Source organism: Aythya fuligula, chromosome 5, assembly GCF_009819795.1.
Source record: "Aythya fuligula isolate bAytFul2 chromosome 5, bAytFul2.pri, whole genome shotgun sequence".
Classification (NCBI taxonomy): domain Eukaryota; kingdom Metazoa; phylum Chordata; class Aves; order Anseriformes; family Anatidae; genus Aythya; species Aythya fuligula.
In genome coordinates this window covers 27,539,863-27,567,690 of record NC_045563.1, presented here as the reverse complement: position 1 = coordinate 27,567,690, position 27,828 = coordinate 27,539,863, and the positions used below count along the sequence as shown (strand labels likewise).

The 27,828-nt window shown below is 41.7% G+C and overlaps 1 protein-coding gene across 13 annotated transcripts in view; it reads right to left on the bottom strand.

The window, feature by feature from the left end:
- NRXN3 (neurexin 3) overlaps positions 1–27,828 on the bottom strand; it is a 978,580-nt gene that overhangs the window by 656,700 nt on the left and 294,052 nt on the right. For all 13 annotated transcript variants that reach the window (XM_032188606.1, XM_032188602.1, XM_032188603.1 and 10 more), the window contains exons 8-9: positions 27,357–27,795; positions 21,494–21,877 (exon numbers count right to left, since the gene is read on the bottom strand). In XM_032188606.1, coding sequence (XP_032044497.1) covers positions 21,494–21,877; positions 27,357–27,795 — 823 coding nt within the window. The remainder of the gene's footprint in view (positions 1–21,493; positions 21,878–27,356; positions 27,796–27,828) is intronic.

Below are 27,828 nucleotides of genomic sequence, written 5' to 3'. Positions count from 1 at the left end.
GCATGTATGGTGCTTCTGTGCTACCGATAACCTGAACTACCCAGAATTTCCTTGTTTAGACAGTACGAGGAATGTGATCCCTTACTCCAAACATGACCAAGTGAATTTTCTCTTACAAAATCACTATTTCTTGGTCAAGTCAATGTTAACCATTCATAATCCAAAAAACCCTGGCTATGTTATGCAAATTCATGTATTTATTCAACTGAGTACAATCTTGAATGCCCAAGGACGTAGTGCAGGGTCTTCTAAGTGTATGGACTAGCATTCAATGGATGGGACTACATAGAACAACAGCCAGCCCAAGCCCTCTGTCCAAAACTCTAGTATTTCTATTCATGGAGAAGAGTTTTCCATTAATATCGTTCTCATCTGAGCTCCTGGAGCCTCCAATGATCGTGAAAGATGGTAAATTCTACTTCTTTGGGAAGCCGTGAAGGTTTAGTCAGTGTCTGCAAGTTCTTTGAGATCCTGTAGTCAAAAAGGACTTTCAATGTGTAAATTACAACAGTAGCTGTGACCCTAAAACTCTCATCTTCACCACTGTGCTGCCCGTTTTACTCACTTCTAAGTTCAGGGCAGCTGTGAGAACACAATGAAGAGCGTCATGCTCCATAAGCACCAGCCTGCCACCACAGTCAAGTAAAGCTGAATCTGCTCTAGCTGTTACTGTCAGTACACTGAGATAGTTCCTGAGGCCTGATGCTACTTGGACTCAAACCAACACCAAATGTAGAAATCACCAGGTATGGTGACTGAAATGGAGTCAGACTAGGGAATCATACAGTACAGTTGTTCCCACAAGATTCTCAAATTACCGTCTTGGACTTTTGCTGAAATGCTTGGATCTCTCCTGCTCCTCTCTGAAATAGCAAACGAGTCAAAAATCCCCTCCATATCAAGACATTTGCATCCACTTACAGACAAGCTTTGGAAATGTGCCCACATCCTGTGTTCTTCTCTTTTACTCAGAGTTTTCTTAGTTTAAGAGAGTTTTGATGCTGAAGTACCCATTGTTTATCTTGTCTAGCGCACTTCTGTGCACTGTAATAGAGTCCAAAGGGACATTTACTCTCCAGATTGCTAGCAGCTAACCAGATGTGATGTATTTTGTTACAATATTTCTGACCCATTACATCAAATTATGCCAGATTAAATGCAGCCCATCAGGGAAAAGGGTTGCCACAGACCTGTAATTTGACTCAAACCAAAAATTCATCATTTGCTTATCAGTCAGCACCTCCTGCATGACACTGCTTCATTTACCATGGTATTCTGAGGTTCTCTAGGTTCTTGAACAACTTCTCTACATGCTAAACCTAACCATCACACAAGCTATTAGCAAGAATAATAGAATCATAAAGGTTGGAAAAGACCTCCAAGATCATCTGGTCCAACCATCCCATTACCACCAATGTCACCCACTAAACCCTGTCCTGAAGCACCAGGTCCAACCATTCCTTAAACACCCCCAGGGACAGTGACTCCAACACTTCCCTGGACAACTCATTCTAATGCCTGACTAAAGGAAGAACTAGGTCTCCCACCCCATCTGCACTAACTCTCTCACTGTTCAGAAGAGCAGTAGTAGGGACAATATGGTCAATATCCTCATCCCAAGGGAGGTGCAGTGAATTCAAACAACATATACTTGCTCCTAAAGATCAGAGTTCAAAAATACCTTAGACAAGTGGTGTAAGAACAAAGCTACTGATCGTGACATGTTTGCTAATTTCAGTGGTAGATGGGAAGTTCAATCTATAAGAATAGATCCTTGATCCTAATAAAAATATATATATTTTTTTTTTTTAAATAATAATAAAAAATAGCCACTGACAGCCACTGTGTAGGATGGAAAGAACAGTTTGTCTTCACCTAAAATGTCTCCTAAACTCTTATGTGCAGGAGATAGAGAACTAGGAAAGTAAATTGCAAAAAAACTCCCATTTAGCTGAGTGGGATCACAGGGAAGGTCAGGACAGCTAATCACTATCTATTTACTGGAAATTACCCACAAAGGTAATTAGATGCACAATTCTGCTATAGCAATTAACTGTTGTTGATATGAAGTAGTTACCTAGTAAGACTAAACTCTGTAACAAGGTAGCAAGGAATGAATCAGAACACGAACACTGAAAGATAGAAGGCAAGGTAAGTTTGGGGGATGTACAGACAGTCACGTGCATGTCTGGAGGACTGGAGACCTGAAATGCTTTCGCTCGGATTACTTGGCCAAACCTCTAAAGAGGTATCAGAGAAAGTGAGATTATACGAACAGAGCCCAACACAATTTAACAAAGCATGGCAAAAGCAGATGAGAGCGTGGCTATCAGATTAACCTTGTATAAAGGCTGTGGCAAATCCATCATGACGTTTTTCCAGGGTCTGAGATAGCCTGACTAGAACCGGCCCTACCAGCAAATTGTGTTTACTTGAGAAATGAAAATTTTTATCTTCCTCATTATACAAGGCTGAAAAGGGGGCAGGGAGACAAACTCAGACATTTTCTACTGTCTTAAACATCATTTTTTCTATAGTGATAAAAAACATTAAACATTACCGATGAAAACTGAAGAAAAAAATAATTACAACATCCGAAGGCGAAAAGTGATCTTGCAGCAAGCAGCTTTATTTTACTACTTTCACTTTTCAACAGCTTGTTGCTCTAGTGATATCTAAACCCTTCTTTTGGGCTTTCTGAGGTCTACGCCCCCTCCTGTTTCTGCACCCCAGGAAAGGAATGGGAAAGCTGGGCTGTGGCTCTGGAGAGACAGCCTTCAGCTGCGGGGAGCAGTGGTCAGGGATTGCTCAGGCAAACGGGCAGACCCGAGCTGCTTCACTTACACCCACCCACACCTACCCGCACTTCGAAGGAGTCACAAAACCCAACGCAAGAGACACCAGGCAGAGAAAGCTCCATGGTGAGGACAGACAGAGCGGTGCAGGGAGCCCACAGCTGTTATTTGGAGCCTATCCACAGAACAGCAAAATTGGCCAGCAACTTGCACAAGATAAAAACCATTATGTCAGAAAATTCCTTTCTGTTAAACAGAAATCAAACCTCGTAATATTTTTCAAATCTCTTCTTCCAATTTCCAACCAACTCTGGAAAACAACAGAATAGGATTTGCACAGTGCTGCCAAACACGCAATATCATTACCTTGGATGGGAGTTAAGGGGCTGAGTTTGCCATAACAGCAATTTTACCATGTAAGAACAACATTCTGCATGCAATTACAGCAACAAGAGCTGCATCTAGTCACATTACACCCTTCCTCCTGGGAGGCACATGGCTACACCTGCAGCCACTTGCCCTTCCAGAGCTTATCACTTGCTCTGAGCACTACATAAACACTCCTCTGGTGTCAGCTGGACTAAATTCCATGAAGGGAGGAACACAAGAGATAAACATGCCAAAATGAAGTGGAGCAAAGCTCTCATTTTTTTCACGTGGAAAGTCAAGTTCTGAGCAACTAGGAATGTGACAGCCGTGGGGTTTGATCGACGGTACTAGTAACCAGGCAGAGTGAGATCTTTGCTGTGCACCAGCAGGTGCTGTTCTGCTATGAAAATCCTACAAAACGCAAACCTTTCCCATAGCTTCTCAGTCATGTGGCTTAGCTGTGGCTTGGACATATTGTACTTTGAGGCACAGAACAGCTTTGAGTCTTGTTCAGTCCTTAGCATCTTGGATGCAATGGGAGTACTCTTAAACTGATGCTGAGGAAAAAGCAGTCTCTCAATTCTGAGCCCTAAGTTCACAAAAAGAACTGCATGTAATATTCATTGAGAGTTCAACTCAAAAAAGTTTAAAGGATCAGTCTAAACATTCCCAGGGTGCAGTAACATTTTTTTTTTTTTATTTCAAAGCATTGGGATTGCAGCCATTGCTTTTGACCTCTTTGCCTAGCTTTAAAACAAGGTCTTTATGATATGCTCTTTGAAATAGCACCTCAGAGATGGATTTGTTTCGAAGTCTAGCTACCCTCAGCTCTAGCAGAAGACTTCAAAATTAAATGTTTGCAGATTCTACTCCTACACTTACCAGCTACAGAGGAAGCCCAGATGTTTATTAAGATTGAAATAAGGAGAAGGGACTTTGCAGCTGGACAAGTTACTCAAACCAAGAAAGGAGAATTACGAACTGATTTTCCCTCTGTCAGGAACTTGGGAGTGTGCACATTTCTCAAAAGAAGTTATAAAAGGGCAGAGGTAAGGATTCAAATATTGAAGAGAGTCCCCATAATATCATGTAACTGATGGGTTCACACAGTTCTAAACTTCCACAGCATCACAGGTCATTCCTTTAATTACTAAATTGCATTATTTATTTAAGATGAAATATTGATTTCCGTATTTCTTGGGTTCTGACAGCAAGAAGCTACACTATACCACCCAGCATTACGCTGCTGATTTTCACAGAGGTGCCCATGGTGTGGAATCCAGAGGGAGTTAAGATTTCCTCGAGTTTGGAAGGAAAAGAGGCAATTCCTCAGTTTAGCACACTGAGAAAATCCAAGAGTAGGTGCAACTGCCACCTAATGGTGAAACTGTAACTCGGAACCAGGATTAGTAGCCAGCACAAAAAGACACCGATGCTGCTTTGATCTACATGTATGTCTTCTATGTGGATAGACTTTTTTTTTTTTTCTTCAGCAACATTTAATTATATGCTGCTTCCTACAGCACTGGCTACTGGTGAAGCAAACATGTATGTTTGAAGTGACAAAATGTATCTTCATCAGGTATGTGATTATTTTCTCAAACTGACAGATTTGAGTCTAGGTTTTATACCACAGACGAAGAATATACTAAAGCCAAAGTTCAATCTTGGTTTTTTTTTGAGGACAGATAATGTCTTAATTTCTAATGAAAGCTACTAGCACTGGAAGAGTGCAGAAATGCTACTGAGCTAAACCAGATAAATTACCCCACTGTTACTGATACCAATTTTCTGGACATTTCATTCATGCCACAACCAAAGCATTCTCCTTTCAGCCCCTTACCATTTTCCCCAGGATGTGGCAGTACAGTTCCCAAATCCCTCTCCTCAGTGACTCATGTATGGGCATGATTTATAGCCTTGTTACGCACTAGAACTTAGTCCAAATGGGTCAGTATTCCCCTCCCTCCATTCCTGAGGCAATATTTAGTAGGACCTCCTTGCTGTGTTTGCACTGAGCCCCTAATAACACTGGATCTGGCTTAATAGCTAAACACACTCATATCAGGACTCTTAAGACCAATTCAACAAGTAGGTCTGAAAGTAGGAAAGATTATAATTTATCTCTCTTTAAAAAACTATTTTCAGGTACTTGCTTTAAAAATCATTACAAAAATAAAAACAATATATTGCATATTTGATATACAAAATAATATTCAATATGCAAATTAGAAATCAAAACAGATCAGGCAGAGATACATGTGGAATCCACTGCTGACAGACTGTCAGAGCCTTGCTGTACTATCACCAAACACAGCTCAATTTACTTACTCGCCTTTTAAATGTGAACGTAAGGGCCAGGGAAAGTTGTCAGGGACATGATGGAAGAGGAGCACCTAGAATCCATACAGAAAAGCATGCTTCCTTCGTACAATTCTCTTCCCAACTTGCTATCACCTTAAACTAACAGAGTCATTCAAGAGTTGAAAGACTCACGGCTTAATGCATGATCCATCAATCCCTATATGTATAGAGAAAAGGGGTGTTAAGCTCTCCAGCCACAGGAGCAGACATGCAGCTTCCTGTGCACAAGAACCACTTCTATCTAGCTCCTACCCCAGGCTCCCCCATGTGCCAGACAGCACACGGTATTTGCAGGGCACAGCATGCCTGCTGCAGGCCTCCCCCCAAGCACCTGTGCAGGGGCTGCAGGGCTGGGATGGATCCCTGAGGGGTGACAAGGCCGGGTGCATGTAGGTGCATTCACACAACAACGCGCTTCAGGAAATATTTCACGTCCATTTGAAATCACGGAGTGTAAAGTTTTTCCCCCTGGGGGTGCCCATAGGACTTTAACATGCCGAGCAGAGCGATGGGGCAGGAGGCTGTGGGCCCGGGGCTGCAGCCCTTGCTGGGATGCTGAGGGGCAGCGGGGAGGCGGCGCTGCCTGAGGCCATCAGAGGGTGAAGGAGGCTGAGAACGACTCCTCACTTCTGCCAGTAGTGCTGGGAAGCTCTCACTGCCTGTCTTCCAAGGGAGTTAGGGCAGCACTCTCTCCTCATGGGGTGAAGAAGGAGGCAGAGACATGAAGCTCATCCCAGTGGTCCTCCTGCACAGCCTCTCTGCCCTGCCAGCTGCTCGCCAGGCAGGGAACCAAGTTGCTACCTGCACTGGTGTGGGATGAGTGGGTATCAATTCAAGAAAATCTTTTCCTCATTTGCACCTGGAAAAGCTAAAGATCACACCACAGAGAACATCCTTTTTTCTAAAATAAGCAGCTGAAATACTCTGTGACAAACCAGGGAAAAGGGTAGGTCTACTAATGGGATGGGCTTCCTGCCCACAATTCCCGTTATATGAAATCTCCAGCACAATTTGAAAGCATTCAGGTACCCTCGAGAATGCTTTTTGAACCAGCTTTCTTTCACAGCAGAAGTGAAGAGAGAAATAGGAGCCAAGCTCCTCCAGTGTCACACTGCAAAACCTCGGTAGTGCAGGAGCACAGCCCGATGCTCTGAACTGTTCCACCAGCACCATGCCGCTCTTCCACACCTTTAGGATGCTCCAAGAGCTACCGAACCCCTCCTTGTCCCAGTCTTCATCAGACAGGCACTGAAAAATTGTCAGAATATCAAGCTGAACTCAAAATAATGAGGAGGTCGATAGTTCCCTTGGAAACTGGAAAATAATTCAAAACCCTAAAAAAAATATCAAAATCTGTAAGGGAAAAAGGACAGCTCTTGACATCACTTGAAACATAGATGGTAAGACTCTATAGATATAACACCTGTTTCTCTTTCAAATTCTGCAGATAAAGAGAGAATCAAAAGGGGAGGAACTGAGGCACAAGACGGTTTTTTAAGATTTCAATTAGCCTTTTATTTGGACTAGGACTTATTTACTGCAGAGTTAAGCATCTTTCATAGTTACAGATTCTCTATTTATATCTGCTAACTGTGCAAATTTCCCAGTTCCCTGATTCCAGACCAGCTGCTGGGCACAGCTGTGCTCCAACAAACGCACCAAAGCCAGCAGGGATTGCTGCAGGACTGCCATAACTCCAATTCCACCCGCATCTGGAAGAGGAAATCATAGCGCTTTTCTTGCTCAGTCCTGACACAGCTCAACAGAAACATATCAATCATACATATATATAAATATATATACATGTGAAATACATATATACATATATATATATAAAAGACCAGTCTGAGAAGGTCCCAAGATTTAACACCTCTCAAACATGGCACTAGCACATCCACCAGGAGGTACAAGGTTGCCAAGACAAAGGATACAGGATATAGGTGCACAGTCACTTGCAAAACCCTTGGACAAAGCAGAGGACATCCTGGGAGCAATTGGATGCATGGACAGATCAAGACACAGAATTGCAAGCAGTTTACTATCCAGCACCAAAATAACTTTTAGTTTATTGGAAAGAAGCGGATGTAAAAACTGAGCAACTACTGAAGTGCCTCAACAGACTGCAGCTGTAAATCTTGAAATAGGCTTCAGAGTGTAAATTTCATATTTGTGTGGGCATCAAATTCAAGGCTGCAGTGAGAGCAAAACTGCATCTGTGAGAGAGGACCTGTGCGCAGCCTCTACCTGACACACAATGCCTACATCCTGTCCCTGCTCTCCCCCAGGCACTGGCAGTGCAGTGGCTGTTGTGAGCATCATTCTCATCTTTAATGAACTTTTTGTTCTGTAGACATGTAACTTATTTTAAGGGGATTTTACTCCAAGAGATTGTCCCCTAAACTCTACACAGGTCAGCTCTGACTTTTAAGAATTTATTGTTTTTATGCATCAGAACTCAAATGTTTTGTTCAAGATCAAACAAAGCACATGACAGAGCCAGACTGTAATGCAAGTGAAGTAAATGGCAGACTACAGCCCTTAGAGCTTCCCAAAGTACTCTCCCACATCCCGTCCTCCCCCTTTTTCTCTTCCTGATGAGCAATCTCTGGGAGGGCAACTGGGCAGTCAGAGAAGCCTCCATCCTCTGTCTGCCACACAGTGAGCAGCACCAACCTCACCTGCTCCTGCTCAGACACTGCCCACAGAGAATGACCCTTACATCAGGCTCTCCTTTACCAGCACTTTACTCACAGACCCTGGGTATGCTACGCTTCCCCATGTTTCCCTTCCTCATACCACTCTGCGTACCTCTTCTAATGGGGGTTTGAGTTTTTCTGCTAATAGCTGCTTCTTACTCTGTATTTGGAAAGAAAAAAAACCTTCCTTAATAGCTTCCTTTTCTCCTGACAGCGTAACATGTTACATACTACTGTTTCCAATTTGCCCAATAGTAGAATTTGTTCCACAATTCTTTAATATGATATAGCAAAGAAACTGAGGTATCAAAAGGTTTTTTTTGTTGTTGTTGTTTTGTGTTTTTTTTTTTTTTTTTTTTTTTATACATAATAAATTATTCTACCCTTCCTAATTCAGAATGAGTTATAATAAGTAATTTCATTAAGCATCAGACAAACTATACTTTGGGAATCCGTGTCTTCCATATTTTATACATTTATTCACTTTCTCACTAATTGGGAAAGCATATCAAGTTATTAGTGGTATTTAGAAAGGAAAAAAGTCTTTTGAAGTTGGAAGACGTTTCCAAGTTTTCATTATTCAGAGGAATACATTTCAAAAAAACATCCAAGCTAGAAATAGAAGAGCCAGACAGATCATTCAGCTCCCTTCCCTTCCTTCCATGCTACAAACCACATTACGTTATGGAATATAGCAACCTGGCCATACTGTGATCTTGTAGCCACTTTCATTTCCAGTGTTTAACTGATGTAATTTCCATCCTTTCCCTGGGGTTTCTGTTATAGCAAAGTAAAACAAAAAATATATATAAAGCTTATTAACAAAGTGTTTACTATGATACTTTCCTTTTTTAATTTAAGCCAGTATTCCACAGTTCCTATGAGCTTTCTTAAATAAGTCCCTTACTGGAGGAAGGCAGTCCTCCCATCGATGTGGATTAAATCACGCTCCCCTCAGGTTATCATTTAACCAAGTAATACACACTGAACTCTTCTAATCTTTCTCCGTAATTCCTCCCTTTGGTCTCCTGACTATATTTCAACTTTTTTTTTTTCCTTCACGTTTCCTTCACACTGGTGGATCTTAGTCTAAGGTACTTGACAGGAGACTCCTTACCCTTTCTTTTTCTTTAATAGGAAGCAGAAGCTTGTTAGGGGAATATACTTTTTATACTCACATTTCTTGAAGATACATTTCTACCAGCAAAACTACGAATAATTCTCACTAGCGTGCCTGTAAGCTAAGTGTCCAACAGCACTTCATTAGGGCTGGTGAGCAGTTGATATTCAAGATTATTATCCTGACAAAGGTCAATGGGTAAAAGTATTTAAGGCTCCCTTCTTCTGTGCTCTGTAAATCTCATATCACTACTGAGTTAAATATATTCAGCCAATCATTGACACACCATACAAAATCTCATCGTTTGTTTAGTGCTTCATAAAGGGCAATGAATAATTTTACCTTTTCAATGCCAAAGCAACTAGGAAGTTTTTCCCCTCGAGTGGCTCAAGTGCTACGACATTTGATCTACAAAAGGTTGTTTGTATACCTCCAAAAAAAACACCAGAACTGTGCCTGAAAAAACACACAAGGATTGCATTAGCATTGAAGGTATAGAAAAGTAGTACAAGATAGGAAGCCACTGCTGTTTTAAAAGAAAATCTCTATGACCTTTAAGGATTTTTAATAAATGCTGGTGGTCGGGGCAATATTGTCCCTTTGGGGATATAAACTCAAATTATTAATACACAAAACCAAAACCTGCACACATCTGTACTGATGAGCAAAGTAAAATACTATGCATCATCTAGCAATAATGAGTTAGATAACACGAAAATAGATGTCTATCACTAGGTCAGATTTTCTACCTGTTCCCATGCCAAGAGATGCATTAAGCTCGAGAAAAACCATGAAACCAAAATTCAAAGATTAACTAAAATCAGCATTTTGCTGGTGTTCAGCTTTTCCCATCCCATCTGAAGCACTTAATGACTGGTGATTTTTTTCCCCTTGCAACCCTTCTTTGACTTAGGAAAGTCTCAAATATCTGCTTTTTGCAGCTGTGGAAGAAAAAGCACAGGAGAATGTAACTCGTCTGATGGTGCTGGTAAGCCAGAAAGAGAATCAAAACGTGTGTCTATATTGGGCATCTTTGTGAAGGTCTGAACTACTTACATCCCATATATGCCAAGGCTTGTTTTGCAAGAAGCCTTGACCAAATGTACTTACTATCCCAGCAGCGACATGGAATTCACATGACACAACCACCCATGCTCACAAAGCTCACCTCCAGGTACTGCCACGGGAGCAGCAGTCCTGCAGAGCAAGCAGGACTGCACACACTGTAGAGGTGGGCTCTCCATGCCAGGTGTACTGCGGCACACCTCCTGAACAGCACCTGTGAGGCAGCTTTGGAAAGACTTCACATGTAATAGCACAGTTGCAGTTTTACCCACATCCTGGGGAAATCACTGTCTTTTCTCTCCCTGTCATGTAACATTTCCCAGAAGTTCATTTATTCCTTAAGTTATAGTTTGTGCAACTTAAGTTTTGTCTTATAAGCATGTCTTTAATGACTTCCTACACATATTAGCTGTCCCTGAGTCCCCTGGATTTCGGCCAGGCACACAGGAAAGGACAGCTGAGTTAGTGCAATGCAGGATAAGAGAGAGGCTGGCCCACGGGGAGCTGCACAGTAATCAGCTTTTCATTACTGCTTGGCTGAAAGGCCTAAGTGATTCAGCAGTGCTCTTCTGAGTGGGAAAACAGATGAGGAGGAGATGAAGGAACTCAGGTTCTGATATGAATTATCTCCATCCTATCACGGTATAAAGGTATTTATCTCTAGGAACTGCTAATAAAATAAACAGAGACTACATCACCATTTCTGTAGAGGTCTGCAAGTATTATTTTAGGGACCTCAGACAGCTTTCTCGAGGTGGAAAAAGTAGCTTAGTGACCTAGAAGTCTAATGACTAAATTATCTGATATCTTAGATTCAGACATTTAAGTCCCAATGAAGTAAATTCAACCCCCTCAGCCTGAGTCTGTGGCTAATTACTTTTGTAATCTTGAGTAAGTACCTTTATTGTCTGTGTCTCAGTTTCCCAAAATGTAAAATGGCAATGATACCTATCTCTTTTTGAGAACACTCCGCTTATACGCTGTTATAACACTAGCCTTAATCAAGGACTTGCTCAAGTGTGTAATCCAGGAACAGTGGTTAAGCAGGAAAAAAAAAAAAAAATTAACATAGAGCCACTTGCAGGTGCCCAAACAGATGCTGAGCTCCAGCTCCTGGCACGCAACATCTCTTCTGTGCCTAGTGGATTATTCCCTCGCAAGTGATCCACATGGGAGAAGAGACTTACGGGTGTCACACAGCTTTAACAGGGTTTTATTGGTCAGTGCTTTGATGGGGAACATCTATTTGATAGATCTCTGCAGCCCCCGGGCCAGCACACCTCCTTAACCTGAGTGATGGGGTGCTTGGGAAGAGCTCACTCACAGCAGAAGGGATGTGGTGGCTGTTTCAGAGCTCCTTCTGGAAAACTTACCAGCTGAAGTCTTGCTGGTGGTGCAGACCAAGGAATGAACTATCAGCAATACACACACAAAAAAGGATAAACAATCAACTTTTAACTTTTATGGTTTCTCTCCGAATAAAACGGTCTAAAAGACAATAGATTGGTTTAGCAAATAGTCACCAGACAGCAGGAAAAGACAAAAGAAAAAAGAAATCACAGCACTGTATATCAACCTGGGGAGAAATGACTAAACGAGGACACTGATTGCTAATCTACATTGTGTCACTCTGACTTTATAAGCAGGTTAGCTCAAGAGGCCATGTGTGAAAAAAGAGCCCCATAAAAGCAGTGCCTTTCCTACTCTCATCTGTATTCACAGTGGACCAGGTTTTCATTTTATGGCTGGAATGTTCTTGTTTCTTCTGCAGGTCCATTAGCACTGTGCATGCTGCACAGTCAATACCAATTCCAGCCTACACTTTTCTGCCTTTTTTATTTGGACACAAGTACTTCTGTCTGCTGGATCCACTACTCTTTGACATGGCTGTTTGTGGTGTTCTTTTTTTTTTTTTTTTTTTTTGCTTGTTTTTGTCTTAAGCAACCCAAGTACCTTTGACTTTAAGTAAAAATAAAAAATAAAAGCAAAACCCACGTGAGCCATTTAAAATACAGCACGATAAAATATTTCTATTTCCCTTTACTCTAATCCCCTTAACCTGAAAGGGAGGCAGGCTATAAAACGACGCAAGAAAAAGATACCCAGCCTACACACAGAATTGTGATGCTCCTTCAGAAATGAGGAGGGTGACAGTCTGGAATCTCCCTGCTCAATCCTGGACAGTCTCCACCCCATTCACCAAGGTGGCTGATGCCAGCTCCTCCACATCACAGAGGTTCTCCCTGCATCACACCAGGACTCCTGCAAAGTAGACTGCCACATATTACCTGTGCCTTTAGCCACATCCTCAGTACACTGTGTTCAACAAGAACAGCTGCACTTACCAAAAACACAGCAATTACCTTGGCTGCAGTGCTAAATCATCCTCTAGAAACGCTTGACAGAAAGGGAAAAGCTAAAACTATGCACTGGTCAGTCCACAGAGAGAATAGAACAAACATATGCAAATGCAGAATAAAGGAGATTTGCACAGATTGGACAAGAGGGCTGACCACAGAAAACGGAGCAGCAGTGACTTCGGGGGCTTACATCAAAAAGACAAACCACAACAGAACAGAACATCACTTTGGAGTTGGTAATGAAATAGTGAAAACTTGGTTGTGTCCCTAACCAGAAACTTAATTGGAAGCCTTCCACACCTAGAAACCAGATCTCCTACACTGAGGTTAGTGCAAGAACTCTACAGTTTTGTGAGATTGCTTTGTATCAGGAGAGTCTTCACATTCACCTCATTTTTCTCTTCAGTCACAAAGATTCATGCCAGAGATTGTGTGTTCTGTTGTTTGGTTTTTTTGTGTGTTTTTTTTTTGTTTGTTTGGTTTTTTTAAGTTATCAAATACTTGAGATGTTTTCTGTATTCCTGCATTTTTTCCACTATTTGGCAAGTACACCTTTTGCCAGTCACTGTTTCAGGGGTAAACCTTGTCCTAACGTGGCAGGTGAGACATGCAGCACAAGCTCCTTTCCATTCTAGTGCAGCACAGCACGCCTTGCTCTGCTCCCTGGGCTGGGTGCACAAAGGTACCTTAAGGCTCTGCCTTCAGCTTTCCTCTTGCAGTCACACAAGCAACAGAGGGGAAATCAGAGCTATAGAAGAGTTCTTCCTTTCACTACTCTACTTTGCAGCTCTACCAAAGACCCAGCAGGTCGGAAAGACTGACCTACCTTCTAATCTTTAACGCAAATACTCCTCTAAGAGAGGAATGAGGCCTATAAAGGATAGCTACTCTGCATATATTTCTCATTCTGCGCACAAGCATAGGACTCCCCAAGCTGTCAATCTAACATGCTTTTCAGCTGAGGGCTGAATTCTCATTTTCCATTTTTACTCACTTAATGAAAGGTACCAGATAAAAATTCACTATTTAAAATACAGTATTTTTCTTTTCTCAGCAGTTTGAAATGGGGCCTGTGGGTATTGGGGGTAGCCAGACTTAAAAGTCCAATTCCACATGACTCCATTTGAATCCTAAACTCTGCTCCTTTGATACAACTTCCAAGGGTAGTCCCCTCCAACCAGTCCTGTCCTTCTGCTCCCTTTAGCAATACTGCAACATAAAGGATTACGATTCTTCCTTGTTCAGGAATAGAAAAAAACGTTAAGTTGCACAAAGGAACACAAGATTAGGATGGAAGGAAACCCGTACCCAGAGGGGTCTAGGCTGACCACAAGAAGACTTTGCCTTCCAGGCAGAACTTTACAAGTAAGTACCTGCAGGCCATAAAGAATGGAAGCATCATGAAACTAACAGGACTTAGTATCAAGCTGCTCTTCTTGTATATTATCACCACTTCCTTGTCTGTTCGGTGAGATGACTTCTGCACTAATGTGATGGATATGTCCTATGTTTTGGGTTTTACCTACTTACCATGTGCAATCATCACAAAGTAGCTCTCAAACTCAAATTGAGATTTCATTTATCAGGACAGATTCCCTCTTCTGCACCTTACCTTACCTCCTAATTTTAACCTTCTTGCTCTTGACTGTGTACCAAAAAAAAAATGAGGATGCTGGTAAGGAAGCAAATAAAGGCAGTGAAAATCATCTTTCCTTTGTGTATTCTTAGGCCCTTTAGAACAGTGAGTGAGAGTGGTTTAGCTCAGGACTGTCATACCTTGAACTCTGGTATACCTAGAGAGGGATTGACCAGAACCACCCTGTGACCTGTTCTGTTGATTAACTGCATATGAGGAAAGGCAAAGAAACCAAGCAGATCTGACTGAGCCAATATACACTACCAAATACGACCTTTCCATGCTTGCGGTGATGAATATCCTTTCCATATCACATACTAGCCTAATCCAATCAATCAGTGTCCAAGGGGTGACTGCCTATCTCCACACAGAGATAGAGTCAATTAAAGGAGCATCATGAATTCCAAGTCCTTCCTCTCCTTCTGAGATGAATAAAGAAGAAATGAGAAAGAAAATGAGAGTGCTGTGCCAATGTCTGCCTTTCAGCTTGAAGGCTTCCACTGGGCAAAGCAGAGAGAGAGAGAGAAAGCTAATTTCACAGATAACATCTCCAAGGCCTATACAGTCAGTTTAAATACTGGAAATAATTTTTCATGACAAATGAATGTACTTCATCCTGGCCACTTCCATCAAGAAATGCCATTACTTGTAGGGACAACTGGTAGTCTCAGCAGAAACACAAACTGATCTGATGCAAGGGTATGAAAAGCAAAGGGGTTATAAAGCCACAGGGACTGAGACCAGGCACTGAGCAACAGAAGACTCAAAGATACCACACGGTCTGAAGCAACTCTTCCAGAAGATGTCATCAGTTTATCTCCAGCTACCTGACAGGTAACAGCAGATGTGGTGCATACTCGAAACAAGCAAGCCCATTCTGGAACATGCATCTGACACGTACGACGTATGACTACCTGGGAGAGTTAGGATGAGAAGGTGAAATAGTATTTCCTTTCTGCATGGTGACTTATCACTCCAGATGGTCCAAGATTTCCTAAGTTATGTTCACTTCATACAGTCTGATTCAAGCAAAACACACCTGCTATGATAACCTCTCCTTTAACGTGAGAGTTATTTAAGCAGCATCGTGCCTTGAATTACAGATGTGGTGTAATTTGTGGATGGTATTAAGAAGCCATTGGTCTGAGCTGCCATTTATAAAACAACAGATAAACAAATATGCCACTACAGTATTAGTCCTGTAGAAGAGGCCTATACTAGCAAAAGTATAACAAGCTAAAAAGCATTAACTAAATGTTCTTACTGATCCACCCATGTAACATCTGTTTTGTTGTTCAAGTGCCCTTTATAGGAGCTGACAGTGGCACAAAATCTAATAGTTTTGGATGATTATATTTCTTCAATAGGAGGAGCCTGCAATAGCTACACTCAGCAATATACAGCCAGAAACATAGTTTAGAGAAAGACAGCAGAAATTATTTTTCTGTAGCATCAATTAACATATTAAGATGAAATAAAGAGCACCTGGCATACTAACAAATTCACATGCAGCAAGGAAGGCAGACGTGTCCTTAAATATCAAGAGCATACAATGATGGAGATGAGATGAAGACAAAGGCAAGATAAAAATTCATAACCGTATAATTGTAAAATATAGGAGAGAGAATCAGTTGATTTTTATACGGTCTCAGATTTCCCAACTGCTCAGCAGATGCTGTTAGATACTGTCACGTCAATAAGACTCTTCAAGGTTCAAGTTCAACAGCCTGAAGACCATGAAACAATCTTTTCCGAAAAAGATGTAATCACCCTGACCGCAGAATTAACTGCACGCTCTTCTGTACCGAGGATATCACAAAGGCATTACAAGGCCATCACTCGTCCTGGTGATATATAGTCAAAGTGGAGTGCAAAGGCTCACAATATGACATCACACAACTGGAAGACTGAAATAGTTCCTTCACATTGCTTCTCTTCCTTTACAAGGCCCACCTTGGCTGTGATGTCCTTACTGGCTCTAGAGCAACATCTCATGCATCTGTGGGAGCTGTTGAGATGTTAGAATAGAACTTACCCCATGGAAGGCAAGAAAAGGAAGCAAAGATGGAGACTACAAAATCTTTAGGTAGAAGCTGAGTTTACATAAAGGCCTGAGCTTAATATAGTTGGGAAAAAAACAGCAGTTAGAACACCAAACAGTAATCTCTTACCCTGAAACAGCCAGTCATTATGGAGAGATAGAAGGTAAGTCCAAAAAAGAAAAAAATAGGCCAGCATTTCTTGAGAAGAACTGTGGACAGCGTATGCCACAGTAGTAGTTGCTTGGACCAGCCACTGAGGGAAACAGCCATGTATTACAAACAGATTGATGGTAAGTGAGAAAATGAACTTCTCACACAAATGCCCTTAACAAAGCTAACATGCCTCAGGTCATATTGAATAGAGACTTTACTATGAAATTAGTAAGGTGAAAATGCAAATGGGTGTGAAGGGATTACTTGAACTTTTTCCAATTTCAGATGGAATCTATTTTTCTGCTGTTTGGAGACATTCTGGCAAATTGTACAACAGGGACCTACCTGGCACTAGTAAGTTAATGAAAAATGAGTTGCAGAATAGACCTTCTGATCTCTAAGATCTTTGATTTTATCTCATGAAATCATAAATATTATTCTGATATTTTGACTTTCCTGAAGTCTTTGAATATTTGAGATCCAGCTGGGATTAAAAGCATTAAAACGCTGCAACAAAGGCTTTTCTCCTGACACGTCCAGCACCCCTGGGAACCATCAGTCCTATAAGAAAATAAATTCTCTGCAGTTACACAGCATAACTCTGTAGACTTGGAAGGACTGGACTGTCTAAAAAGCATCAACATATTTGAGTGCTTTGTTTTTTTTTTAAAACAAACCTTCAAATATGTAATCATCATCAAATATCTTCACTAAAACAAAAATGAAATCTATGCTGCTACCTGTGCTTGAGACATCAACGGATGCAGCACTTAAACCATGTAGTAAATGATTTTGTAGCATTTCTTATTACCAGTAATTTTACAGCATCCCAGTTTATTGCATACATAATGGGCAGATGTTTGTTGTCATTAAACTGTTCTTAGCAAACATTGCCATAAAGGTACTAGGCAGATAATAAAACTGAATGTGTAGCCCTATGCTCAACATCAGCATTGCCAACAGCAGGTACATTGCTGTTCACAAACAGTGTGATGCAAAACACAGAGAAAGCCTGGTTTGCTCAGGATTTAATCGCCCATCTGTGAGCAAACCCAAACAGGAAAGGACACTGGTTCCAGCCCTGGGGAGAACTGGAATGGAATATCTTTGTCTGCTGCAATAAACACTGGGTGCAGTTCAGCAAATGAAAAGAGTTGGAACAAGATTCTTCATTCTTACCTAGAAAGGACTCCAGGTATGCCAGTTCTGAGCAGTTAACTTGAAAGGCTTAAAATCTCAACTTCAGTGCCCTTTATTTCAGTCTTAAATGACTGGCAGTCTCATATCAACTCGCAGTATCGTATTAGTATACTCCTCATAATAAAAGGCAGTCCAACCGAGGCAATTAAGTAGGAGAAAGCATTAGGAAGTGAGTGATGAACAACATTGAATTTTCACTGGCCTAACGCTATCTGATTTTCAGTACTCTTTTTCTATATGACCTTGTTCATGGGCTTTTGGCTTCTGCTAAGTTCAGGTGGAAGGAAAACATTGCAGAGAGCTTTCAGGATCAGCAGAACAGATCCCAATCACCCTTTGGAGCTCATGGCATCTTCCCTGCAGCTACAGGAAATAGCTATGTGAATACAACACACATTCATCTCCTCCTTCTTGTTTAATGCCAGAGCCTTGGGGTTCTTTTCAGAAAAAAAATATCTGTGGGTTGTGAGGAGGTACTCTATTATTACAGCAAGGAAACACATTGCACTCCATGAGCCAGACCTCAAATTCCACCTCGAGTACTTCCATTTAGTGCAATTAACAGGGGGCTGCTGTGACCTGATGCCATGGCTGATGTCGAGTACTAACAAATTAGAAACTAAAGAGCACAGAAGACATTAAGTACCTTAAACCACTAAAGAACCCTCATGGCAGCTTAACCACTCCACATCTTCCTGTTCTCCTCCCTGTCTCTATCAGCCCTCCAGCCCTTTCTGTGGACAGACTTGCAACGCACCCTAATTCCTGCTGGGTTCAATATGAGAAGGTATTTCACAAACAACAGGAGGAAACGTGCTACCCATTGCATTTGAGGATCCTTTCTGTCATCTCTCACAAAGTTTACCCCATGTCTGATTCCTTTATTCAAACCAACTAGCAATACGGCAGACCTGATGGAACAAGGTGTTCTAGAATAGAGACTTCACTGCACTGTTCTCTGATATTCCTATTCCTTCTAAAACCCGAGGATGCAAGAATGACTAAATACCATGAAGAGTACAGCTCCAAACTTTTTTTTTTTCTAATGCCTGACTCTTCACAACCCAAGGCCTAGCAAACTAAGTGCAATATATACTTGCAGTCATAATAACTTTGATCACATCCAATTCTCTGTGTCTGCCTTTTATTTCTGACAACCCCCCCCCAAACACCTGTCATTTTAGGAGTCTCTCGCATGACTAAATCTTCCTCTCCACCATGCATACTTTAACCAGGTGTAACAGGAGCACATCAGAGCTTGATGGGCAGGGTGAGGCAAGGAGATCATAACCTTCTCAGATGCAGGCACAGCACCACTCGAGGACATACTGTTACTGGGAAGGCCAAGAGTCCTCACAAGAGGACATCTGGGCAACGGTGGAAGAAGGAAGTTGTTCATGGGAGAAAAGATAGCAGGCATTTAGCAGGAATGGAGAACTCTAATATGAGCATTCACAGACTAGGAAGAGTAGACTACAAGGGACTCAAAGCATCATTTAGAGGTGGGATCATGTCCTGTCTGTCAGCCTCTTTTCTCCACCCCAACAAGACATCATCTCTTTTGTCAATCTGGGAGCCTTGGCAGTTTGGTGCTGTCAGTTCCTTCCTAGCACCTTCTGGAGTGCAGCAGTAGTGAATATCAGACCAGGATCTCAACATAACCCATGAAAGGAGACAAGGCAAATCAACAAAAGGAGGCAAGCAGATCACACAAGTGCTTTGGATTTCTCCTGAGAAGCAACTACCTCATTCCTCTGACTGCACAGGGAACTTAGGTATTTAGCACAAGTCCTCTTTGCCAGGTCTCTACTTGTTTTTAATCTTAGAGTACTTATCAGTCATATAAAGAAAGAGATCAGAATACTACTTTAATTGAGTTCATGCTACTTGCAAATCCAGCACTCATCCCACATCTTCTTTTCCAACCCTGCGCACAGCCACACCACCTTTCCCTTGATCTTTGACTTTTTGGAAACCTGTCCAAAGGCTGCAATGTTTATAGTGGTTCCAAAAGGCTCTTCTCACATGATTCCCGAGATTGACACACTGATTGTGGCTGGGCAGCAGAGAAGCATTACAGAATTATGATCAAGAATGGGAAGCTCACTTGTCACTGGCTACAGAGTCAGGCCAATACGATTCACAAGTCTGTGGTTAAGAAAAACCTCTTACGTCTTCCAGAATCCTCTAATCCAATGTAGTCAGTAAGAGAGAACTGCTGAGCTGACATTGGCACAGCCAATGCACATGAATCTCATGACATGACGTTTTCACCCATGTCCCCACAGCACGGATGGCAGTGTTGACGCTTCAGCTGTTTTAAGGACCACTGGCAATTAACTGCAATTGCTGCTTAGGGCAGCATGCTGCAAATTGCTGGCTGTGAGAAGCCTTATGAATGATCACACATATTTTGCAGTAAAGCCTAAAAACCCTACCCAGTCTGTCGAAAGAATTCTAGTCATCAATAAAAAATTCCTGCAAAGAAAATCGTCTGGAGAGCAAATGAATTACAAAATCTCACATCTGCCTCACATTTTGTGCATAGTGCCTAATTCCCACAGTGTTTCTCTTGGGTCATACAGTACTGTGATCTAAGGTAAAAAAGGCATAGAGGGGAACACTGAGTGGAAAAGCAGCTTCTTACATATTTATGGCAGAGGCTTAAAAATATCCAAACTTCCAACTCTGAGACACATGCTATAACCATTATGCCATGGTGCCAAAAAGGTAATAGAAAGAATGTGTTGAAAGCCCTAAGATTAATAGGGCTGATAGTTTATAGTTATTTCTTGGGTGTACTGTAAGGGCAGCTTAGTCAGAAAGAAGTGTTAATGAGCAACTATTCACAAAAAACTTGGTTTCAATACCAGAAAACACTCTATAGGAAGTATTTTATTTTTTAAGTGATCTTAGCACTGCATTTTTTTAACTGCTCATTCAAAGGGTGTCACCAGTACACTAAGGACAACTATTAATGGAACCACCTGGTGTTCAAGAGTATAGCTCAGACATCTTACATTACTGAATTCATTTCCGTGTGGTCTAGAACACATACATTTGCCTGCCTGTACCAGCAATACTCTTGCCTCACATCTCCAATCAGATGTCTTTACAGTAACATAATGATAAGGGGCAGAGACTCTCCCACCATCTTCTACAGATCTGCTTTCAGAGGTGAACTTGGAGACATGTTGCTGTTAACACAATCCCATTAGGTAATTTCATAATTTCACCTATAAACAGCCATCAAGGAAATCCTACCATGTAAAAAAGAGGAAGACTAGACAGAACTGGGGTTCATCATCTGTTTCGTGCAAGAAATATCACAATAATTCAAATTTAAACTTGATAATGTTTCCAGTAATATGCCTGAAACTTGTCACATGCAGCAGGATTGTCTGCCTTAGGAGGAAAACTGTACTCAGCTGAAGTGATCCTAGAATCTGAAGAAAATGACTTCAGAGTTAGGGAGTGAAGTGGCGGATGAAGAAGGTAAGCTCGTGAAATGAAAGTGGGAAAAGACTGGAAAGAAACTATCTGAGATGAGAGCTTTCTTAGTGTGAGGACCAGAATTCAGCACCAGAAAGACCAACATCGGCAGGAGAAAGTATCATGGAACCATTGGATTTTGTTCTAGTACTCCTGCGCAACTTCAGCTCCGCATAACTGAGGTCAGAAAACTCAACTTACCTCGCTCACAGGTTCTACCCCAATAGCCAGTGCCAGTGCAGTCACAGATGAAGCGGTTCCAGCCATCCTTGCAGACCGCATTATTCTTACAGGGGTAGCTGTCGCACTGCTTGGTGCTCAGGCGGGAGCAGGAGGACTTCACTCCTGCTGCGTTCTGCGCCTCTGCCAGCTGCCGGATGTTCTTGCTTCGTCCGTCGATGAACAAGTCTCGGATACAGCCGACGTAGCCATAGTTCAGCATTGCTGTCCAGAGCTCGGTGGGAAGGATGAGCCCTGCCCGGTTCTCTGGCAGCCCACCCAGGTACATGTCGCCTTCCAGATCTAGGATCTCGCTCTCCCCACTAGCGGTGAATGGGGTGCGTCTGCTGTTCACTGATATAGTACCTAAAAGAGGAGGATAAGGAGACATCAATCAATGCTTTCAGTTACAGCCTCAGTCTAGTTCATTTCTTCCAATAATTGAGTGAGGTTTAAGGCTCAGTGGAAGAAAATAAAAGATTCTTCCCTGCCCCAATACACTCCTAACAGAGACAGTGATTCTTACACAGCTCCCTGTCCTCTTTAACCCCAAGCCATAAGTGTTTCCGTATAGTGACTGGATCAGCATGTGTCTGTACACCACCTTGTAACATAACATCACAAGCTTAGCAATGCAATGGCTGAACAGTAACATGTAAAAATTGAGCATTATTCAATGGTATTCATCCAGCAAAGCAAAGAAGTACTGAGAACATATAGGAATCTGATGGTACCAGGACTGGACAGGAAAAGTAAGCAAAAGAATATTTGAAGTAGGTGATTTTCTCCTCTGCTCAGCCCTGGTGAGGCTACACCTGGAATACAGTGTCCAGTTCTGGGCTCCGCAGTACAAGAGACACAAAGCTCCTGGAGAGAGTCCAGCTGAAGGCAACGAAGATAAGGGGACAGGAACGTCTCTCTCATGAGGAAAGGCTGAGAGAGCTGGGCCTGTCTAGCCTGGAGAAGAGAAGGCTGAGAGGAGATCTTATCAATGCGTATAAGTATCTTAAGGGAGGGTGCCGAGACGATGGGGCCAGACTCTTTTCAGTGATGCTCAGTGATAGGTTAAGAAGCAATGGGCACAAACTGAAAAATGCCAATGCCATCTGAATATAAAGAAAAACTTCTTTACTGTGAGGGTGACCGAGCACTGGAACAGGTTGCTCAGAGAGGCTGTGGAGTCTCCTTCTCTGGAGATGATCAAAATCTGCCTGAATGTGCAACATTCTCTAGGTGACCCTGCCTGATCAGGGAGGTTGGACTAGATGACCTCCAGAAGTCCCCTCCAACCTCAACCATTCTGTGATTCTGTATTAATTCACATGACACAGCTGTCACAGTAAACGTTTCATCAAAGCTGGACCTGGATGATAGGACAAAATAGACCCTCATCAAGTCAGCAAATGACATTAAATTGGGGAGAAAGGCTGATGAAAGGACAGACAGAACTACCAGTCAGAGAAACCTTTACAAGACAGAGAAAAGGGCTTATAAGAAATGTTTAATGTACAACTATAAATGCAAAGTCTTACATCTGGAGAGGAATAACTCCACACATCAGTACAGGCTAGGGACCAGCTGGGTAGGGAGCAACTCTTCAGAAAAGGACACGCTGGACAACAACTTGAAAATGAGCCAGCAATATGCCCTTGGAGTGACAAGAGGCATTGATCATAGCTGCAGAAAGGGAAATTCCAACTCTCTGGAAAGGAACATTTTTCACTTTGAGGGTTATCAAACAGTGGAAGCAGGAACCTCAGAAAGGTTGCGGAATCACCATCCTTGAAGGTATTCAAAACACAGCCAGGCACAGCACTGAAGGAAACATGGATTTCAGCAGAGTTTAGGCTAGAAATCTCCAGAGGTTTGTTCCAAAATAAATTATTCTATGGTTTTAAAAAGAAAGTATTCTAAATTCCATTTCACATATAGGAAAATTGAAGTATAGAAAGACAAAGGTTATTTCTGAAGAACAACTATTAAAAATGTAAAGGTATCCATATGTTCCAAGCAAGATGTGGACCTACTACACTGAGGCCATTCATAGATATTTCAAGCAATTGTCCCAGCACATAAATTAATCAGAACCTCTAATACACAGATGTGACCAGAACACATGGAACAAGTTCATAGAAGCCAAGTGACTTGCTTAAGATCAGACATCTAAGGAAAAGCAGGGCTCATAACACAGGTCTCTCTTGTCGCAAAACAGCATCCTCTTCAGAAAAGCACTCAGCAGCTTTTGTGATAGGGACATCTGCCCACAAGACTCTCAGCAAAAAATCAGCACTTCACTCTTCCTAGCAATAAATCATCACATCCAATTGCCTTGGCATTAAGATAGCCTGTCCTCAGAGAGGCCTATCCAAGCTTTAAGATTAATTCCACATCATTGCATTTTTATCATACACCCCTACGATAAGGTGGGAGAGTTTAGTTAATAGAGTTAGTTCTATTTTGTGTCTCTGTAAGAAAGCGCAGTCATGTACATATGCTCTTTCTTCAGCTGGAATAGGTGTCATCTTGGAGAACAGCACGTATGACACAGAGACAAGGTATTTCATGTGTGTGATGTTCAGTAATAACTTAGGAATAATGTCAGAGGCAGCAGAGTGCCAGAAGCAATAGAGGCGTTACAAATTAAAGGCACACAGAGAACCTGGGTTATTTGATGAATCATTTTGTAAAAAACAGCTGCAGCACCACAGACATTTTCCCTTTTACATTTTAAGAAAAAAGAAGACGTGACAATACACCTACAGTTGTAACAGCAGCGTGTCACAGAGCCACAGGATCACAGCGACCTTTACAGTGTCTGCACTGCCACTCCTCAAAGGCAGCACATCGAGGACACATTACCCGAAAGACTAGAACAAGCCGAAACACTGGAAGGACTAAGCTCCAGACAGCTGCTACTACAGAGAAAGCAAACACCTGCAAAAGCAACACCCCCCCCCACCCCCAAAAAAAAAAAAAAAAAAAAAAAAAAAAAGAGAAGAAATACTGAATACCAAGGAGAAGCATAAAACCTGGAGAAAGAGAAGGAAATGAAAAAAGGAAACAGGCTAGACACCAGCCTAAACTTTCTGCCAGTGCTTTGTACCCTGCACCTAATTCCATAAGGATGTGGTACTAGATCCGGTGCACAGGACTTTTAAGACTAAACTGCTGGGATGGAAAAATTCTGAATTGACCCTATGAAGGAGGAGCTAGATGGGCTAACGTTATTCTTTCTTCTTCTTTCTCCAAATCCCTGGTATACAAAGCACTGCACTACACTGATGAAACTGCAGAAAGAACCTTCCAGGAAGATTTTTAGTCTCTCAGCAGGTGGGATATCATGTGTTTTGTAGCCAAAGACCAACCAAAAACATTGTCTTGTGTAACATGCTCAGTGTTCTCCTGCTGGAAACTGTGACAGGTTTTGTAGGAGCATTCCCAAAGGACAGAAAGGTCACAGGACAGAAGGTGTCCATGTCCAGCCTGTCAACTTCTGTCAGAGCACAGATTAAAAACAGCTTTTGTTCCTCTGGCAGGCAGCACAGACCAAAGCATACACAAATCCTGAAGGGACTAGAGATGCCAGAGGTTATTTGAGCAAGACTGCTGTGCTTCCCCAGCATTAGTGAATATTTGGATATTAGGCTATTTTATAGGCTCAGCAGAGCCCTAAGTTTTGGACTGTTCCTGAAATCCAAAGAAGTAAGGGAGCTGACACCTAGCAAAGGACTGGCTGCTTTAGTAGCAAGAATCAGAACCTGTAGGTCACCAGCTCATTAAAACCAAATAGCTATTTTGTGGCCCACATTTGCTAAGTTCATTATTTCAGTTCAGTTTCTGTATCTGCAGGTATCTGCATTTAAAAAACAAAAACAACCAAACCAAACAACAACAATAAAACAAAACACCACCACCTCTAAGGTTCAGCCATTCTTTAGTCTGCACATGGAAGAAAAGCCAAGGACTAAACAAGAAGGGACAATCCTCACGCCTACCAAAGCATCACACAATAAATGTGGTTGATGCTTGCTAAAGGTATGGTGTGGAAAACTGAATGCTGGTATCCTGGTTATCCGGCAGACACATCATCAGTCACTAGGGTCATTAACCCAGCACTCGTCATCAGCAGAAAACACATTAAAAAAAAAAAAAAAAAAAAAAAAAGCAGAGAGAGGAGAGAATATGCAGACGTGTTCATTTTTGTTGAGCTTTTTGCTTTTAATTCACAATCTGTTATCTCTGATCAGTGTTCAGGCTGAACAACCAAACAACCAGCCAGTCAGTCCTCCAGTCTCATCCATGAAGTAGCAATCCTGTCAGTCACACCCTCCTAGATGAACATGGGTACTTCTCGTCCCTTGGGTTTTTACCAACTTCCTTAGCAGAGAGTTTAGTGTTATGTCTGTCTCTCCTCCTCCTGCAGCTGCCTCTTCAGGGACCAGACAGTCCCCAAGTGAGCAAGCAAAACTGAAGGCAGTACTGAATGCTAGTAATTGAGTTTATCCTTGGAAGTTAATTAAATTTTAGCAATTCTAAAGAAATCAAAGCTCAATTTATTTATTTATTTATTTAGGGTTTCTTTTATAAAATGTTCCTATCGATGTCTTTCAGAGATAGCAATGTATAACCACACATATTAAGCCCTAGTAGAGCGCGATGCAAAATACAAAAAAACTCCTTACATCATCAAAGGAAAAAACTAGCTTCAGGCAAAGACCTGTTCAAACAGCTAGGCTTTGCATACCATCTAAAAGTCAGCTCTTTTGAAAACTTAAGGCAAGCAAATTCTAGTGCTGTGCTCCTCTGTACCAAGGACATACTGTGACTAGAAAAACAAACTTAGGGATCTACTACTATCATCTGGAGATCTCCAGACAAATCCCAAATCCACTTGCAAACGTAGGCAAAATTCCCTTTGAAGGGACACATGGCCTGGCTTTCAGATCCCACCAGTCCAGGAGGAATTCGAGTACAATTGCTCACATGTTCTCAAGATGAAGTTACATTATTTATTTTGTTTCCTTACACAATTTCAGAGTCACCAGGAGTATGCTAGCTTTATAAACAGCATTAGAAACTAACAAAATACCTCTCTGTAATCGCAAGATAAGTATATTATTTGAAGTAAACTAAAACACATTTTTGAAAATGAGAAGCTAAAAGGAAAAACATCCATTGAATGCTGACCCAGATACTTTAACTAGGATTGCTACAGGCTTGGTATCCAGGCTGAGAGTGAAGAAGAAACCTGACTGAAAATTCTGAAATGCTAAAGGAAACAGAATAGGATGAAAATGTTGATTTGTTACCATTTGTACACATTAGTTTTATTTTCCTTATGATGAAATCCACCCCCCCCGGTTCTTGAAAGATACAAGATCCAGAAGATGGTAATATCAGATCACAACAAAAAAGCTCATTTGATTTCTATCCAATTCCTTTTTGAATAGAAATCCAAAATAAATCAGTGAGAATGTCTCAAAACAAGGACTATATAATAATGGTTCTGAAGGTTCTTAAACCGTACCACAGCCTTCAAAGGAGCCATCACTATAATTACATATGAAATTGCAAACATAGGTCCAGAGTATCAGAAAGCTCAGAGTAAATTTGAATAGATTGCTTCTGTGATGCGCTATCTGAAGTTCACACTAGACATTTGATGACAACGTGGCCATTCACATCTTTGTTTTGCTGGATAAATGTCATGGAGTAAGACTAACTTTTTGTAAGAAGGTGACTTACACCTAGTAGGTTTTCAAGGCTTCTTAAGACTGATTTCTAACCCTAGGTCTAGATCTGAAAGATACATGTAAATCTGCTTAAGAAAAAGCCACCACTCTACCTGATCTTCCATCTCGTTGAATATCCACATGATACCATTCTCCATCATTGGCTTTCTTCTGGGTGGCCTTGACTTTAATGGTCCCAGAGCCCATGTCCAGCAACAAGTAGAGGTTCCCATCTAGAAGCTCAACCGCAAAGAAGTCTACCTTAGTATTTTTCTGGCTCCTGGAGTCTTTCCTCTCCTGAGGCTTGCCATGGGTGAAAAGTATCAGCCCATTGGGTTCAGTGGTTCGGAAATCAAACGAGATGGAGCCCATCCTTTTGGTATTCCATTTGGGCAGACTGATGTAGGCCTCAGGTGTCTCAAAGCCGATGGGATCCAGCGTAGCCACATTCTCACATACAAACTTCACTTCCCCATAGATCTTCATCTTAGTATCACCAATCCGTGCCAAGCGAGACAGCTCCAGACGAATATCGTTATTCTTATAAACAACCTGTCAGACACAAGGAAAAATATCATACATCAA